General features: G+C 39.9%; 1 protein-coding gene across 1 annotated transcript in view; it reads right to left on the bottom strand.

Moving 5' to 3' along the window:
* MTM1 (Myotubularin-like phosphatases II superfamily) overlaps positions 1 to 15,766 on the bottom strand; it is a 354,976-nt gene extending 339,210 nt beyond the window's left edge. The window contains exons 1-2 of the mRNA XM_089383937.1: positions 15,449 to 15,766; positions 15,231 to 15,299 (exon numbers count right to left, since the gene is read on the bottom strand). Coding sequence (XP_089240063.1) covers positions 15,231 to 15,299; positions 15,449 to 15,496 — 117 coding nt within the window. The 5' untranslated portion in view covers positions 15,497 to 15,766. The remainder of the gene's footprint in view (positions 1 to 15,230; positions 15,300 to 15,448) is intronic.
* Between the last annotated feature and the right edge of the window lie 2,039 nt (positions 15,767 to 17,805).

Genomic DNA, 17,805 nt, shown 5'->3' with positions numbered 1-17,805 from the left:
GCCCCGTCGCATATTGCAATCGGCAGAGCCCTAGGCTTGTGCATATTGCGATATGCGATATGTCGGACCCAACGATATTTATAAGCCCCGATATATAAAATTTGAGGTCCGGCTTGAGTGATCGGGGCAAGATTTTCTTTGTTTTCCCGTGTTTTTCAAAATTCTCGATATAACAAAGGGAGCGGGTTTTTGGTGCAAAAGGCGGGCCTGTGGAGTCCCGATAGTGTAATCACACATCGGAGAAGTGGAAGGCATGGGTACTGCGACCCACGGAGGGGCCGATACCTGATTGTGATTAAAAGAAGCCCTCGAAAACCATGCCAAGCCTATGGATTGAGTGGGAAATTGTGTGTTGCCTGTGTTTTATGTGTAAATCCTTTTCACACCTATTCCTGTAGTTTTATAAAAGTTAATGGAGGCAGCGTTTATGTTCTGTGTGAATATTTCTTTTATATTGTTCAAAATCATGAAGCTAATGATAGCTATCTCTGCAAGTAAGAAGTAAAGGACGTAGGAGTGGATTCGAAGAGCCATGTATGCAGAAGTGTTGTGTTGGAAGGTCCAGCCTCAAGCGTTCCAGGTCGGAACCCCACGCGTTGCCTGTACATTCCGAAAGCAAAGTTGTCCCAGTTTTCATCATGGGAAGGCGACACACAGTCACCCTTTTTACCAACATCTGTTCACTTCCTCAGGAAATGAATCGCTCCAGCAGATATGCTTTCTACGTGTCAGTGGTTACGCTGACGATCCTATCTCTGTATACTCGATTTGCATATCGAAAACAGTGGGGAAGATGAAGAGGCAGGGAAGACCTAGAGTCCAGGGCTTTTGCATAAATATTACCTCTGAAGAGGAGAAGGGGCTTTTTGTTTTGGAAGGAACAGTTTTGACTTATTATGAATAAAGAGGACTGTTTGGTTCAAGAAGAGGCCTTTAATTTCTGATTTATTTTCCTTTTGTTTTGAGGTGTTTTGAAGCAGGGTGTTGCTGCTGGCATGAATATAAATGTGATTTGTGTTTATGCATATTGATGGCACATTGTTCATGATTAGTCCTGTTTAATTGAATATGATTTAATTACATGGTTAACTTATGAACGATCCCTGATTCAAAACCGTATTAAACACCAGTTGCTAGTTTATTTGTACGAAAGGAATGTGTATTCCTGTATGAGTAATCTGATTGCAATCAAGCTCTAATACAGCCTTGTTCATCTATGAACTCAGTAATTGATTCTTTTGGACTTGGAATTTATTTATGGTGTTTAATCTCTTTTATTTTGCTCCTGCAGAATAGATTAGGATAGCTAGAACTAGATTAGAGTAGTTAGAAGTAGTGTAGATAGGATTTAATATATAGTGGTGAGCTGTTTTATTTCGTTGATTTAATTGAAGTCTTCTTCTCAGAAGCCATCTTTCAACTCATTTAACAGTTTACGGGGTCCCTTAAAACCCGTTGGAACTAGCCATTCCAAACAAAAGTAGGTCTAATTAGGGCTTGCGATCGAGTTAGTTCCCTTTGTTGGTATAGCGAAAATTCGCCATGTCAACAAATTGGCGCTAGAAGGAGGGCCTGAATCGCCTTCCACAGCTTTTCAAGATTTCATCCATAAGTGCCACGCATGGATTCAAGAAGATTAATACATGGATTGTGAAGGTTGAAAAGACCCTTCCTCTCATTCGGAAAAGCCTCATTTCGAAGAAGAGACACTGTGGGAGTATCCTGTCACTCAGGAACAACCAGTCAGAAGACTTACTCGGGCTTACGCTCGTTCCCTATCACAGCTCCCTATCTTTCAGTCTTTACCTCCGACAGCGAAAAGAAAGCCAAGGGTCTATCACATAAACAAAGAGACATCTGCAGCCCCTTCTCTTGAAGATATTGTGCTTGATTCTTTGTAGAGTATCGACTCTCCTTGGGAAGAAATTCCTGAGGGTTCCCCTTCTGAGGGCAATCCCTAGCCTGATTTGGAAAATCCTAACGAAGAAACCCTCAACCAGAACATCCCTATCCTCGATATGGCTAATATTCCTCCACCAGGTGGAAACCAACTCCCACCTCCTCCGGGAGCACTGCCTCCCTGGCTCGCTCAAGATGTTGTGGCGATACCTGGGCAGCAGCATCCCTTACCCAAGAATGCAGAAAAGGTACTGCCTAAATTCGACCCTGAGCGGGGAGAGACTGCTGAAAACCATATCAATTCATTCTTCCTGGTCGTGCGCATGCTAGGGGTAGCTGATGAAGATATAGTTTGTCGCCTATTCCCTTTTACCCTAACTGGTGCAGCTTCCACATGGTACTTTAGCTTGAGAACAAGATCAATCACTTTGTGGGCTGCCTTTCAACAAGCCTTTTTGGACAAGTATGGCGATGACAAAACCCCTGCTGCCTTAGTTCTAGAACTATCCCATTTGAAAATGGAAACCAAGGAGAAGGTTAAGGATTTTAACATCCGGTTCAACACCTTGTTCAACAGAATCCCAACCACCGCTAGACCTACTGAGGAGGTGCTCATGGAATTCTACATCACTGCTCTCCCTGTTCCTACTACGATGTGGGTTAAGAGGAGTAACGCACGAACCTTACAAGGTGCTATCGATGAAGCAGTAAAGGTCGAGAATGAAATGCTCAGTCTCACAGCATGCCACCCTACAACTGGAGAAAAGAAAGCCTCTCAGACATCCAAGAAGAATAATGGAAATGATAACAAGGGGGCTGAAACTAAAGAAAAGGACACCACGGATGTGGAAGGTTTGCATCGGATCATTAAGAAACTAACGAACACAGTCATTGATATGAAAAGGAATCATGGAGAGAGTACTAGTGGTAGTGGAGGAGACTATAACAATAGAAAGCCCTTCAAGCCTTTCTATCGTAAGAAAACAGAAGGTGGTCATGGTCAACTTGCGCTGCCTGCTCCACCCAATGAAGGGGATTTAAATATGGAAGAGTTGGCTCTTATTGGGTCACTCCTTAACAAAGAAGAACCTATAGTGGAGCTGGAACCAGAACAAGAAAATGAGGAAGAATATCAAGTAGAAGAGCCTGTGGACGAAGAATCTCAAATCAACATGCTGTGGGATTTCTATACAAATGAGAACGATGATGACCAAGGAGACAGTATGGCAAAAATCCACACTAATGAGATCCACACACGAAGCAAAGGGCCACTTGCAAGTGTGATGAAGCCTGCAGATCAGACCAAGAAAGATGTCCGCCCTGTGAAGACACTTGCTCCCAAAGTTCCTGTTGAGAAGAGTAGACCCAATGGTCAATCCAAGAACGCCCCTGTTGCAAACCATCCAAAAAAAGAAACTGCATCTCCCACTGCAACGAAGGCTACTCAAGATGGTAAACTCCCACCTAAGAATGGCAAAACAGGTATGTTTACTCTGCCCTATCCTGTTTATAACACTGATTACAATATTGTGGATGATCTCAAGAAATCTAGGGCTAATATCACATACTTTGATTTGCTGAAATTAACGCAGCAGAGAGATTTGCTCTTGAAAGCTATGAATGAGCGGAACTGTAAAACTCCTACCATCCCGAGCAGCCAAACCCAGAAGTCAGTCTCCAGACCTGTTAGTACTCCCAGCCCAAAAGCTAGCAGCCATGGAAGCTACCCTATCAAAAATGAATCGAAAATCCCAAGATGTCAGTGCAGCCATGATAGGAAGGAAATCTAAATCCATGACTCCCCCTTTCCTAATCACATTTGAAATCTTTAACATGAACGTACACAACTGCTTGGTAGACTCAGGTGCCTCGTCCACTGTGATGCCTTACGCTGTTGCTAAAAGACTTCATGCGATACCTGAGAAAACTGGAACTCGAATCATGCAATTAGACAGGACAAATGTGAAAGTGATTGGGGAATTGAAAGATGTATTGATTCGGATGACTGCTAAGCCTCAATACACACAAGTCATAGATATAGTGATAGTCGATATACCCGAGGCTTATGGAATGCTGCTTAGTAGGGATTGGTCAGCAAAACTGAATGGATACTTCTCAACTGATTGGTCCCATCTCTTGCTGCCTCAGAAGGGGAAAGGTGATATGCTGAGAGTTGATCGGGAGAGATACATGAAGTATGTAGTGATAGAGCTACACGGTCCCAACAAACCTGTAATGTTTACCAACTCTATCCTTGGGAATTATAGTTTCAATGTTTATGCCACAAAGACCTGTTTTGGAGAATTCCATGCAGAAACAGTTGAAGAAACTTTGACATACACACAGTTGGAAATTCCCTCCCATAATCCAACTGATGAACTATCATGTATTATAGTAGATGATAGGACTAATTTCTTAGATAGTAGTTCAATTGATGTAACGTTAGGCTCTAATTTTTGGACACTCTATTTTAATGGTTCTAACTGCCTTGAAGGCGCAGGTGCTGGGAGCATTCTTATGGACCCACAAGGGAACCAACATTCGATGGCCAGCCGATTGGAGTCCGCGTGCACCAACGACACGGCAGAATACAAAGGCTTGCTACAGGGCTTGAAAAGGGCCCTTGATATGAAGGTGAGAAATCTCAAAGCTTCTGGTGACTCACAGATAATCGTGGACCAGGTGAGGGAAAGGATACATCACAATTCACCATACTTGGAAAGATACCAACATGAGGTATGGAGTTTAATTAACAATTTTGATTCTTCTAATATCATACACATACCTCGATGGAAAAACCAAGACGTTGATCTGACAGCTGGTATGGCCGCAAAACTTTTCCCTGATTTTAGATTGAAAAGGAATAAATGTTATATTGAATTGATTTTTAGACCATCCGTGCCTGATGACATCTCAAATTGGCAGGTGTTCGATGACGACAAGCTTATGAACGGGAATAAAGAGGAGGCTAAGCCCCACCAACAAAAGCTTCGTAAGGTGCATCCAAGCCTGGGACCATTGGTGAAGAAAGAGTCAAACAAAATGTTGGATGCTAAAATCATCTTTCTGGTCATACACGCCCCTTGGGTAGCCAATCTCGTGCGAGTAAGGAAGAAAATTGGAGACATCAGGTTGTATTTCAATTTCAGAAACCTGAACCAAGCATCGCAGAAAGATAGCTACCCTGTCCCTTCTACAGAACACATTCTTCAGTGCGTTGCTGGGTCCGAAATGTTGTCCTCATTAGATATGTTTTCAGGATGTAATCGAGTATTGGTGTCTAATGGGGATCAGCGTAAGACAACGTTCCAACACTTATGGTTGAGCCCATTCCAAGTTATGGAAAAAATTGGTCAGGGAACTTACAAATTGAAAACTTCACAGGGAGAAACTGAAAAACTCCCTGTTAATGGCCAGCATCTCAAGGGACACTTCCAGTAGCCACCACACAGTGGCTACCTCCTGAGTAGGATAGGATTCATTTTAGTTTTGTTGTTAGTTTAGTTGTATTTATGTCTTTTCCTTTTGTTTTCTGCAAAGTCTATTTTCCTGCTATTTTGAATCACAGTCCTTTCAGCTAGCTGATTTTGGTCCTCCAGTCTCATTCTACCTTTCAGATTTTCCCTCATTCACCACATTCATCTTTTCCCTCCCTCATTAACCTGCTGATGATTCTATTGTTTCTAAACCCATCATTACCTTGCAAATCAAACAACTTTCTATCAGCCCATGAGCACTTGAAAATCAGCTGTGGAATTCAAACCAAACCCCTCATTGGCATCTATTGGGAACTATGTGAGATCTGTTGATAACTTGGATATCTGGAGCATGTAGGGGCATCTTTATAAAACAAAAAATGTGTAACTACAGCTGGACTGGCATGGAGGAACGCTGCATCTTAAGTAATCCCACTCATACCTAGCCTATACTTGCCTATAAGGTTTACAGTCATTCTCCAGTGGTCCCATACACCACACTAAATTGTCCAATACCTGTTATCTACAAGTAAACCTCCTTTCATGGGCTAAGCTCACTGTCATATACCCTGTGGCAAATCCAATTGTGCTCTAGTCCTTGTGCCTGAAACTGGAAGGACTTATTTAAAAGAAAATGAAATGTCAAGTCCTTGTGCCAATCTGAAAGGACAGGTTGTTCGGGAAGCCGATTAGAGTAAGGACTGTTGCTAGGCTTAGAGTATCAGTTGATACAGCAAGCCCAACCTTGCTTAAGCAGTTTAAAAATATGGCATGATCCATGACTGCGCCCCATTAAATCATATGAAAATATAGCACTGAAATTCTCATATAAAGTGCACATAAACATATCTACATCAAATTTGATGAACCGTAAAGAGCTATGGTACACACCTAAACAAGTATTGACAGACCAGTGATGGCCCCAAAAGGATTTTTGAAAGTAGGGAACGGGTAAAGGAAGGTTAATAAATCCCATAACACTGCCATTGGAGAATGCCTGTCAAGATCCTATCAGTAAGTAGAAGCTATTTGTCTTTATCCCACCTGAAGCAATTGATGTTGAAGTGGAACCCATGCTTGTCCATCTATATAGTTTGCATTTCAAGTTTATCTTAACAACCTGATGTTTTATTGATTTGAGGATTATTTGGAAACAGAGATAACTGGTTCGCCCAGTGGTTCGCCATTTGTTATGGCCACAACTACCACCCTATTAAAACATGCTCTGGTAGCAAATTTTCAATGGGTCCCCTAGAAGTTTGATCTTTCATCTTTCGGAATGATAAGTTTTATCACATGGATGTTAACTCTTTGCCAAGTCAAATTTTCAATGCCTGATGGCTAAGCCATCGAATAACTCTCTATTGCATGGTTCATTCATGACCCAGCTTAGCCCTGCATTCATTCCCTTCGTTAGGACTTCTCAAATCCTCATAAGCATCCACAGTATATTTATGCCCGCATGCATAATCACCCCCACCCCCACTATAGACGTTTGTGTACTTAAGAGTCAAGACACAAAACCTTCTATCACGCCTCATTTCCATTTTAACTTTTTGCAATGAAAGACTCCACAAACATACATAAACCATCCCTCTTTCGCTTATCGCACTCAATCTGGGCACATAATGCATGCCATAAGGCACCAGACCCGACGGCATTATAAACCACAATATACATATATGTCGGGTCCGAAACCCCGTCGCATATCGCAATCAGCCTAGGTCTAAGGCTTATATATATAAGGTGCACCACTATGCTCCGGACCCGACGGCACCCTTAACCATACTTCATACATATGTCGGGTCCCGGGGCCATATCGCATATCGGCGGAACCCGGGCCTTACACACAATGCGCGTGGCTATATGGCGGACCCGTCGAGCATATCAAATATGGTATATATATATATCTATATATATATATATATATATATATATATATATATTTTCGGGTCCGAAGCCCCGTCGCATATCGCAATCAGCGGAGCCCCAAGCTTGTGCATATTGCGATATGCGATATGTCGGACCTGATGATATTTATAAGCCCCAATACATAAAATTTGAGGTCCGGCCTGAGTGATCGGGGCGGGATTTTCTTTGTTTTCCCGTGTTTTTCAAAATTCTCGATATAACAAAGGGAGCGGGTTTTTAGTGCAAAAGGCAGGCTTGTGGAGTCTCGATAGTGTAATCGCGCATCGGGGAAGTGGAAGGCATGGGTACTGTGACCCGCGGAGGGGCCGATACCCAATTGCGATTAAAAGAAGCCCTCGAAAACCGTGCCAAGCCTATGGATTGAGCGGGAAATTGTGTGTTGCCTGTGTTTTATGCGTAAATCCTTTTCACACCTGTTCCCGTAGTTTTATAAAAGTTAATGAAGGCAGCGTTTATGTTTTGTGTGAATATTTCTGTTATATTGTTCACAATCATGAAGCTAATGATAGCTATCTCTGCAGGTGAGAAGTAAAGGACGCAAGAGTGGATTCGAAGAGCCATGTATGCAGAAGCGTTGTGTTGGAAGGTCCAGCCTCAAGCATTCCGAGTCGGAACCCCACGCGTTGCCTGTACATTCCGAAAGCAAAGTTGTCCCGGTTTTCATCATGGGAAGGCGACACACAGTCACCCTTTTTACCAACATCTATTCACTTCCTCAAGGAATGAATCGCTCCAGCGGATATGCTTTCTACGTGTCAGCGGTTACACTGACGATCCTATCTCTATATACTTGATTTGTATATCGAAAACAGTGGGGAAGATGAAGAGGCAGGGAAGACCTAGAGTCCAGGGCTTTGGCATAAATATTACCTCCGAAGAGGAGAAGGGGCTTTTTGTTTTGGAATGAACAATTTTGACTTATTATGAATAAAGAGGACTATTTGGTTCAAGAAGAGGCCTTTAATTTCTGATTTATTTTCCTTTTGCTTTGAGGTGTTTTGAAGCAGGGTGTTGCTGCTGGCATGAATATAAATGTGATTTGTGTTTATGCATATTGATGGCATACTGTTCATGATTAGTCCTGTTTAATTGAATATGATTTAATTACATGGTTAACTTATGAACGATCTCTGATTCAAAACCGTATTAAACACCAGTTGCTCGTTTATTTGCACGAAAGGAATGTGTATTCCTATATGAGTAATCTAATTGCAATCAAGCTCTAATACAGCCTTGTTCATCTATGAACTCAGTAATTGATTCTTTCGGACTTGGAATTTATTTATGGTGTTTAATCTCTTTTATTTTGCTCCTGCAGGATAGATTAGGATAGCTAGAACTAGATTAGAGTAGTTAGAAGTAGTGTAGATAGGATTTAATATATAGTGGTTAGTTGTTTTATTTCGTTGATTTAATTGAAGTCTTCTTCGCAGAAGCCATCTTTCAACTCATTTAATAGTTTACGGGGTCCATTTAAACCCACTCGAACTAGCCATTCCAAACGAAAGCAGGTCTAATTGGGGCTTGCGATCAGGTTAGTTCCCTTTGTTGGTATAGTGAAAATTTGCCATGTCAACAAGATCAACAAGGGAGATCACTTTCATGCAAAAGCTATGATCAACTTGAAGTTTGGAAAGGTTCAATATAATGCCTTCATCCATCATGTCAAGATGAAAGTGATGAGCAAGAGAGATGACTTGAATCCTATCACAGGATTGAAGAGTGAATATGGCTTCATGACAGCTCGGAAGGAAGAAAGCCCGATTCAAGGGATGAGAAGAAAAGAGGGAACCATGCAGCTATGAAGATCAAGTAGTTGAAACTCTTACAAAGACAAGCTATAAGGCTTGTGGTGTTGACTTCCCAAATAAAGTCTGGGATCTCCTCTGGTCTGGTTTTGAGAGGGGGCAAAGGAGTCTCCTTAAATAGAAGCAAGAATCTATTCCCTAGGCAAGAGGGAATAGGGATATCCTCTCTAGTTGAGAGGGAGTGATGTTGGACATCACATATGCATTCTCTTCTTCATGTGTCAAGGACTTGACCAGGACTAACAGTCGTAAGTCTAAGTGAAGGCCTTGGAGAGAGAATGGTGGAGGATTGGATAAGCATATGTGGTTTCCTTGAGGATAAAGCATCCAAGAAAGGAAAGGGACTGACACTCTTTGAGGATAGGACAGGTGTCCAAGATAAGAGTGGTCGAAGAGGACCGATATTATTTGAGGATTCAGGAATGGAAATTCGAGATAAGAATGGTCCTAAAAGGACATACCTTATGAACATTCGGATGGGGTATGTGCCTTGTAGAGGTAGTGAGATATCACACATAAATGCTCCCAGCGTAATGCTCTCGAACGAAGTTGAGCTTTTCAAGTTAGGCCTCAGTGACAGTGTTGGTTATATTGTTGATGCTTACAGTTGGCTTTGTTACCACTCAAACCAGCAGGGGACCTAAAGGGGTTAGTAAGAGGACAACTGCTAGGTTAAGGGCAACTGTGGAGGCTTAGCCCACTGTCACCACAGCTAAGTCTCCTTGCCCTTTACGGACTTTCACTGATGGGAGGAGTCTCAGTAGTGTAGGGATTCACTTATAAAGTATATGTCAATAGATAGGTGAGAAGTGACCCTGAAAACCCTTTACCAAGGATAGAGTGGAGAATGGAGCTTGCTTGCTCTTTAAGCAAGGGACTTGGTCCACTAGGGATAAGGGGTGAGGATTGGAGGCTTGAGGGAGAAAGGATAGGCTTATGAACAAGTTTCTCAATCCGCATAATTCTTGGGAAACTTGGATCCCAAATTGTCCTTGACAAATAGTCTTTATTTAGCAGTGAGACCACACGGGGACAATGACCCAACCCAATTTCGGGGAATGGAATGTAGCAACCAATGATGTTCCTATCCTGGACAAGGTGAGGGGAAAGGCCCAAACAAGAATACTTTCTTCAAAAGGTTGAATTGATCCTATTGAGGTCTAACCTTGGGGATGCCTAGGCATAATTTGATCCTAGAGCTAGGGCTTGAGATTCCTGGAGATTCCACCATTAGAATTGCCTCAAATTTGGAGGAGAGGGAGGGGACCCACCAGCGCAGTAGCCTATGGGAGACCTAATTTTTTCGTTGTGTCAATTCCCGGGAAATTGATGCCCTAGGTGAACTATTGGGGCTAGACTTGGGGGAAAAGGGGAAAATGGTTAAAATAAGGTTGAAATGATCACCCTTTTTGAGAGATCAATGCCTAGTTCACTTGGGGATATGGAGTCAAGGATAATGATGAGTAAGAAATTGGTTTCTTAATCAAGGAGGCCCATAAAGTCAACTTCGTCCAATGTTGAGAGAAAGAAAAGAAAACTGACCTTCAAGCATTTATACTTCAAAGCAAATGATGCAAGCTTCTCGTGATAAATAAATCTCTAAGATATTTCATTCATATAACATTGGCCCATACATTAAATTAGCTAAAACATGCTCAATTCCACATTTCGATAATGTAACAGCTAGCCCTAATTTTAGCAGTATGCACCAACAAGAATAATAGCATCAAAATTTACTTACAACATTATAGAGTATATCTAACCAGCATGTCGTTTGCTCAATAAAGCTCCAAGATAAGAGAAATAGCCCAAATCCATACATCAAAATTCATCCATCTCCAAAAATATCCACCAAGGAAAAAGTGCGAAAATTTTCTATGATTAAAGAGATCCCAAGTCAAGTGATGATACAATGAATGTATCTAACATCAATATATAGCCTCCTAACGAGTTTGAATTAGCCTATGGGCCCCTAATGATAAAATAATGTGCAAATAATAACCCCTAATGGTGACAAGCCCACCATACTAGCTCATAATGTAAAAACAAGCCTCACAAGGGGCCAAATAATTATGTATGCATGTCATAGGGCCCTCCAAAGGCTCAATAACATCCTGAAGTGCCATATTGAGGAATAAATTCCTCGGAATACGATGGACAAGGGGGTGGCCCCTTGTTCTCCAAGTAGTAGACTTGTGGCGCTCTTTGTGGGTCTGAGGGCACATCAATGACCCCATGGGTCTCCATATGAATCGGAGATGTTTGTAGATCATCTGCAATGGTCCAAGTGGTGGAATGAATGTTGCCATGACATCATACAAGTGCTAGGACACCTGCCAAGAGTGTGGGGCTCCTGTGGGGGCCTGTTGGGCATAGTGTACCAATCATGTCACCATCGTCCCAAAAGTGGATCGCTAGTAGTCTTTGAACATCCATGAAGATTTGTGGAGTGTTGTCTACTGCTGTGGAGGCCCATGGCTCTCTATGCACACCCTACATGTGCCAATGTGGACCTTTGGGGGTCAGGATCCCATATAGGGAAGCCAAACCCAAATGGAAACCACCTGCAATCCTGCATAAGATCCAATGCATCCCCTAGGCTTCCAGTACAATCAGTCATTAAAATAATCGGGTAAAGGAGCTTACAAACCATGGATAACAAAGTGGGCACTTCATAATGGCATGCCCTTCCATAGTGGACTTTGGCATGTGCTAGTGTCTCCAAACTCCAAAGGTGGTTAGCCAAGTACCTTATTAAGTGGCTTCAACCCTACAAAGGAGGTCGAAACTACAAGTCCAAGTTGCAATAGGACAAACTGCAATATTGAGTTGTCGGAAGAACGAATATTATGTATTGATCTCGTTGACCTTGGGAGGAGATGTCTTTCTCTAAGAAGGATCTCTTGAAGAAGCAGAATTAGGTTTTCTGCAGTAGCTACAAGGTCGAAGTTGCAAGTTGAAGTTACTAGATGAAGTTGCAAGTTGAAGTTGTGGTCGAAGTTGCAGCTGGAAGCAGGTTAATGCAAGATTGAGCTGTGATATTAGAAGGGTTGAATTGGTACTTGGAGGAGGACTTGGTCTAGGGTTTGGGTCTTGGTTGTCTCATTTGAAGTTGATTCTATAAGAAGAGAAGAGCTTTTTGGGTTTTCCCCTTGGAGGGTTTTTTCCCTGGATTGGAGCCTAACTTTTGTGTCCAGTCTTTATTATTTTGATCTTGATATTTGTTTGAAGAAGAAGATCTAATAAAGAAACACAACAAGAATAATAAAGTTCACAAACAAGTATTAAGATTAAGGAAAAATGGAATTAATAGCTGCCACTTTGCATTTTCCAACAGTAACTGCCAAACTTCCAAACCCAAGAAGTTATGTATCATGCTGATATCCTTCATCTTGAACTCAACTACCATGTCTGCTTTGCACCCTGCAATGAGCTTCTTTTCTTTGCACCTATAAGAAACAAGTCATCTACATACAACACCAAAATGAGCAAATCAATCTCAACAAATATATAATATAAGTTAGGATTTGCTTCACTTTTGATGAAGCCCATACTCTACAAATATCCATCCATCTTGGAATATCATACTCTCGATGTCTGCTTGAATCCATGAAAGGCTTTCTCAAGCCTGCAAACATGGGCCTCCTTCCCATTTACCTCAAATCCCTAAGGCTGCTCTATGTACACTTCTTCCTCAATGATCCCATTAAGGAAAATTTTCTTCACATCCATCTGATGTATCGTCTACCCATAAATAAGACCAGGAACGGAATTGCTCTAATGGAAGTGTACCTAGCAAGTAGAGCAAATGTCTCTCCATAGTCCACTCCTTTTTCGGAGAACCTCTCACCACGAACCTCGCTTTGAATTTCCCAATGATGCCATCCATTGTATGCTTGATCTTGTAGAGCCACTTGAACTCACTACTAACTTCCCCTCTAATCCTGGCACTATGTCTCAAACATCATTCTTCAAGATGGAGGTGCACTCGTCCATCATGGCATCTCGCCATACCTGCTAATTTGCTGCCTCCTAAAAGATGGAAGGCTACGAATCTAGGATGTTGCTCATCAATGCCATGTAGCCCAGAAAGCTCTTCGAAGGTTTGCTCTCTTTGAATGTGCTCCGAGGAGCTTCAACAAAATCTTGACCATCCCCCAATGTCTGAGTGAACCATCAAGGTCTCTTGGTAGAAGTGGAAGGGGCTATTGCCTCCCCATCTTCACCTAAAGGTGTTGTATTGCTCTGGAAATCAATAGTGATCCTGGCTCAACCTTCACAGATTTGTTGGTCCTCATCCTCTATCATTAGAACAAGATCATGGAATTTTCTGAATACACAGTTTTCCTCAAACTTTACATCCCTGCTCAGTGCTATCTTCCTCTGCTCTAGAATATAGACCCTATAAGCCTTTTAAGTCTTATTATAACCTACAATTAAGACTACAAAAGCATAACAAACATACACTCGGATTTTTCCTTCAAAAATAACTTTTCAGTCTTTCGAAAAAACTTACAGGGAAACCTCCACAATAGCTGCACAATTACAAATCACCCTGAACTAAGCTATGCAACCTGCTAGAGAACAGAAAATAGCAAAAGCCTACTATATTGCCCTGTTGTACAATCGCACATCAATCCCATAAAGTTTATGCACTATTCTGTGTGATTGTACAGACTGTACATTCTGCCCTATACTGCCTTTACCCACTGTACAAATCTGCCTCTTTCCTAAATCCCCACTCTCTCTCTCTCTCTCATGGTTGTTCAACCTACTAAACTGCTCAATTGTGTTTGAACTCTTTATCTTGACCTATCTTTATACTTTACGTTGGAACCCTAATCTCTCAATGAGATCTACAGTTGAGATTAATTGCTAGTCTAAGTCATAAATGCATGGAACATACTTAAGACTCAACAGCTAAATATAAGATTTCTTCACCCTTTTACTAAAGTCAATTACAAAATAGAATTGCTTTTCAAATTATATCTCAAACTACTTCTGGCACATTCACACTGAACCCATGCAAAAGTTCATGTTCGAGCTATATTTCCCAACAGGTGCATCCAACGACACATTCTAACATGAGAACTTACAAGTCGTCAAAAGAGTGGGAAAGAGGTGAATAAATAAAAACCTCTGCATGTCGCCATCATTATCAACACATTGGTAGGAAGCCAAGAAACTCTCGGAGAAGCAATGTGCCAATCAGGCTCTAAATAACTTGTTCATTCTGTGTCCAATATAAATCGAGATCTATGGAAATAAGGGACAAGAGTAGAAGTGGTCTTTCAATCTAGGGATTACTATAATGAACATAACACCCATAGAAAAAGGGACAAAACCATAAGTCCAAAGACTATATATATATATATATATATATATGTTGAATGATAATGATACAAGTAAAAATGTGAATGTAGGGCTAGGTCGCGATGAAAGATTGTAACCGTTGAGGCTACCTATTAGTTAATATCATATAACTAGTATTCTATATATGGCTGTTGTTTTCTTGTTCAGAGTAAGTACTCTTGTAAATGAACGATCCACCTAAAGGGGAGCTTGACTTTTAGGAAAATGTTGAATACTAAAAAGCTGCAATAAGATGAGGTAGTAGTTATAATAAGAAAGCAGTTGAAAATACACTCTTCCAACAGCAAATCACTGTTCAAGATAAAGCCCAGCTGTTTCGACAACTTGGACATGCCCATATCTACTTGTAGAGGGCTCTTCCTTGGGCTAAAGCAAGCCCTCTAAAGTCTTGATCGGCACTTATCTAACGAAGGCTTCGTCCGAAAAGGCCAATGCTTCCAAAGTAAGGTCTTGATAGACTTCAATTTTAATGCATGTCTGCCATGCAGTACCAAAATTGCTCTGATCATCTAACATTATTGTACAAATTGCGAAACGGGTCACACCATAGACAAAGAGTAAAACTAGATTTTCGTCTATTTATGTTTTAGCTGAACTAAATGTAGGTTCTGAAGGGATGCCCGAATTACTATTGGTAATGGTTTACTATTTTCTGTTATCATAAAGAATCCCAAAATAATTGGCAGCAGCCTGAATGGCATGGGAAAGCAATGCCTTGAAGACTTTAATAGCAAAAAATTACCTCTGCGACGACGTCCTCGGCCGGTAGAAGAAATTCGTCCATTCCATGGGCAAAGGTCCTTGGAACACTCTGCAATTATCAATAGTTGGCAAAGAATTAGGTTCCACCTTCATCAAAACCGCAAAAATAAAATTAAAAAGGAAAGCAAATAAATTAACGTGCTGAAATGAAGACAGTCCGCAAATGAACGGCTTAAATTCAAATGGTGAGAAGAAAACCTCGACTGGAGTCCAATCTAGGGCATCCCAGCTGCCTTCTCTCTCCATATTGTGTATTCTTTCTGCGGGAATAGAATTCAAACAGAGGAACACAATCTGTTATGACTCTAGGGGAACACAGCGGATCTTCATTTTGTAGGCGGCCTAAGAGAAATTTGTTTTGAGTATAAAATCAAGCTCGAGTTCCAGGAGAAGGCGGGGTTATTTGATTTTACATGCAGGTTTGACTTGCCAGGGCAACACCAACGGCCACGGCAATAGTAACATTATTCGATACCAAGCTCTGATTCTCCCTCCTTCGGGCTGTTGCTTAATCTCCACCTAACATACATTTGTCACGTGCCTCTTTGACAGCTACCTTGACCATGTTTATTATATATTAATATTTATTAAATTCATAAAACCATATTGTTACCCATCTGCTATAGAAAATGACAACACACGTATTTCCAGTTCAAGTTTCACCAATTTAATGGGAAATAGAAAAGCCCGCGCTTCAAGCTAAAGGATTCTAACATAGCGTATTTCATGGTATCTCAAATTGCCTTGTTAAGGCTCCACCTCTCGATTGTGTGTATTTTGTGTATTATGGGGGCGAACATGATATTATGGGTTCAAGTTACTGAAAGGCTAGTTTTGTAAATTTATGGCCTAACATCATTATTACGAAATATTTAAAAAAAAAAACAAAAAAAATTGAAAAACTATTTATTGAATTCTTTTGAGTTCATTTTTCAATTAAATGTTTATTCATGTATTAATTTTAATTGGCAATCTCATTTTTCAATGATATTTTTAATACATTTTTTTAATTTATGTTTGGTTACATTACTATATAATCCATTTTTTATTTATTTTATTTGTTGTATTATTGTTAAATACGAAAAAATAAATTTATTCTATTTTTCGAAAATTGAGTTATCGAATTTCTAAATTAAATTCCTATCCATACACTAATTTTTATTAGATATTCAATTTTTTCATCAAATTTTGAATACATATTTCTAATTTATATCGTTGATAGGTAGCTTACATTATTATATTATTCAATTTTTAACCACTTTTCCTCTTTCCTCCTAATTTATTATTATTAAATAAAAATCTTTATTATTGTTTTTTTAATTCATTTATTAAATTCGGTTTAGGTTATCTTTCTAATTAAATTCCTACCCATGCATTGATTTTCATTAGATATCCCATATTTTCATGATATTTTTAATGTGTTTTTTAATTTATATCTTTGATAGGTTGCTTATATTATTATATTATTTAATTTTCATGTTTTCTTTTTCTTCTATTTTTTAAAAGATTATGATTTTTTTTGTTTCAAGTTATTTGTTTTTTTCTCGGTTTTAAAATCCCTATATCCATAAGTAAATAATTAACTAATATTTAATTTTAAGGTCACAACCAAGTCAGACTCCAAATTGGTGTATGAGACCCCCTTGTTTGTGAGAAAAGGGACCCACCTCCACGCAGCAATTTGACTACTAAGTCTACGAAGGCATACATACTCTACTCCCATCTGGTTTTGAACCTGTAACCTCTTAGGAGGAAACACTTGCTCTTAATCATTAGGCTCACTCAAGCTATATGTGTGCCCCTCGATACCTATATATAAGGGCATATTGCACCAATCAATCTATTGATAAACTTTCGAGTAATTTTCAAACCCCAAATATTCTAACGTATTGCCTAATTAATGCATCCTTACAATTAAAACCCAACAAATACTTCTCAAGGGGGCTCCTTGACTAATATAGTTATGAGGGATCACCTTCCAAACATCCCTTCCTTCTAGGACTAAGATAAACCATTTAGCACGCATAGCCTAAGTACGAGTATATGAGTTATAATAATCTCCATTTCATCCCCATTATTGTATCTCCATTTAATGAGTGCAACAAAGTATCTAATTACCTATATGCAGGTAATGGCAAAGGGCACCCAACAAGAATTATGGTCAATCAAATTTCATCTTACTTTGTAAAACTAAAAACTTCATGGTATCTAAAATTGACTTGTTAAGGTTGGAGACTTGGGCTTCACCTCTCTATTGTGTGTGTTTTGGGTATTATGGGGGCGAACATGATATTATGGGTTCAAGTTACTGAAAGGCTAGTTTTTTAAATTTATGGCCTAACATCATCATTACGAAATATTTTAAAAAAACCAAAAAAAATTGAAAATTTATTTATTGAATTCTTTTGAGTTCATTTTTCAATTAAATGTTTATTCATGTATTAATTTTTATTGGCAATCTCATTTTTCAATGATATTTTTAATATTTTTTTTAATTTATATTTGGTTACATTACTATATAATCCTTTTTTTATTTATTTTATTTGTTGTATTAT

The sequence above is a fragment of the Pinus tabuliformis genome, chromosome Q, assembly GCF_031772625.1.
Source record: "Pinus tabuliformis cultivar Carrire ecotype Pingquan chromosome Q, CPIR1, whole genome shotgun sequence".
Lineage (NCBI taxonomy): Eukaryota > Viridiplantae > Streptophyta > Pinopsida > Pinales > Pinaceae > Pinus > Pinus tabuliformis.
Note: the sequence above shows the minus strand (reverse complement) of the source record. Positions and strands in the feature narration are given on the sequence as shown.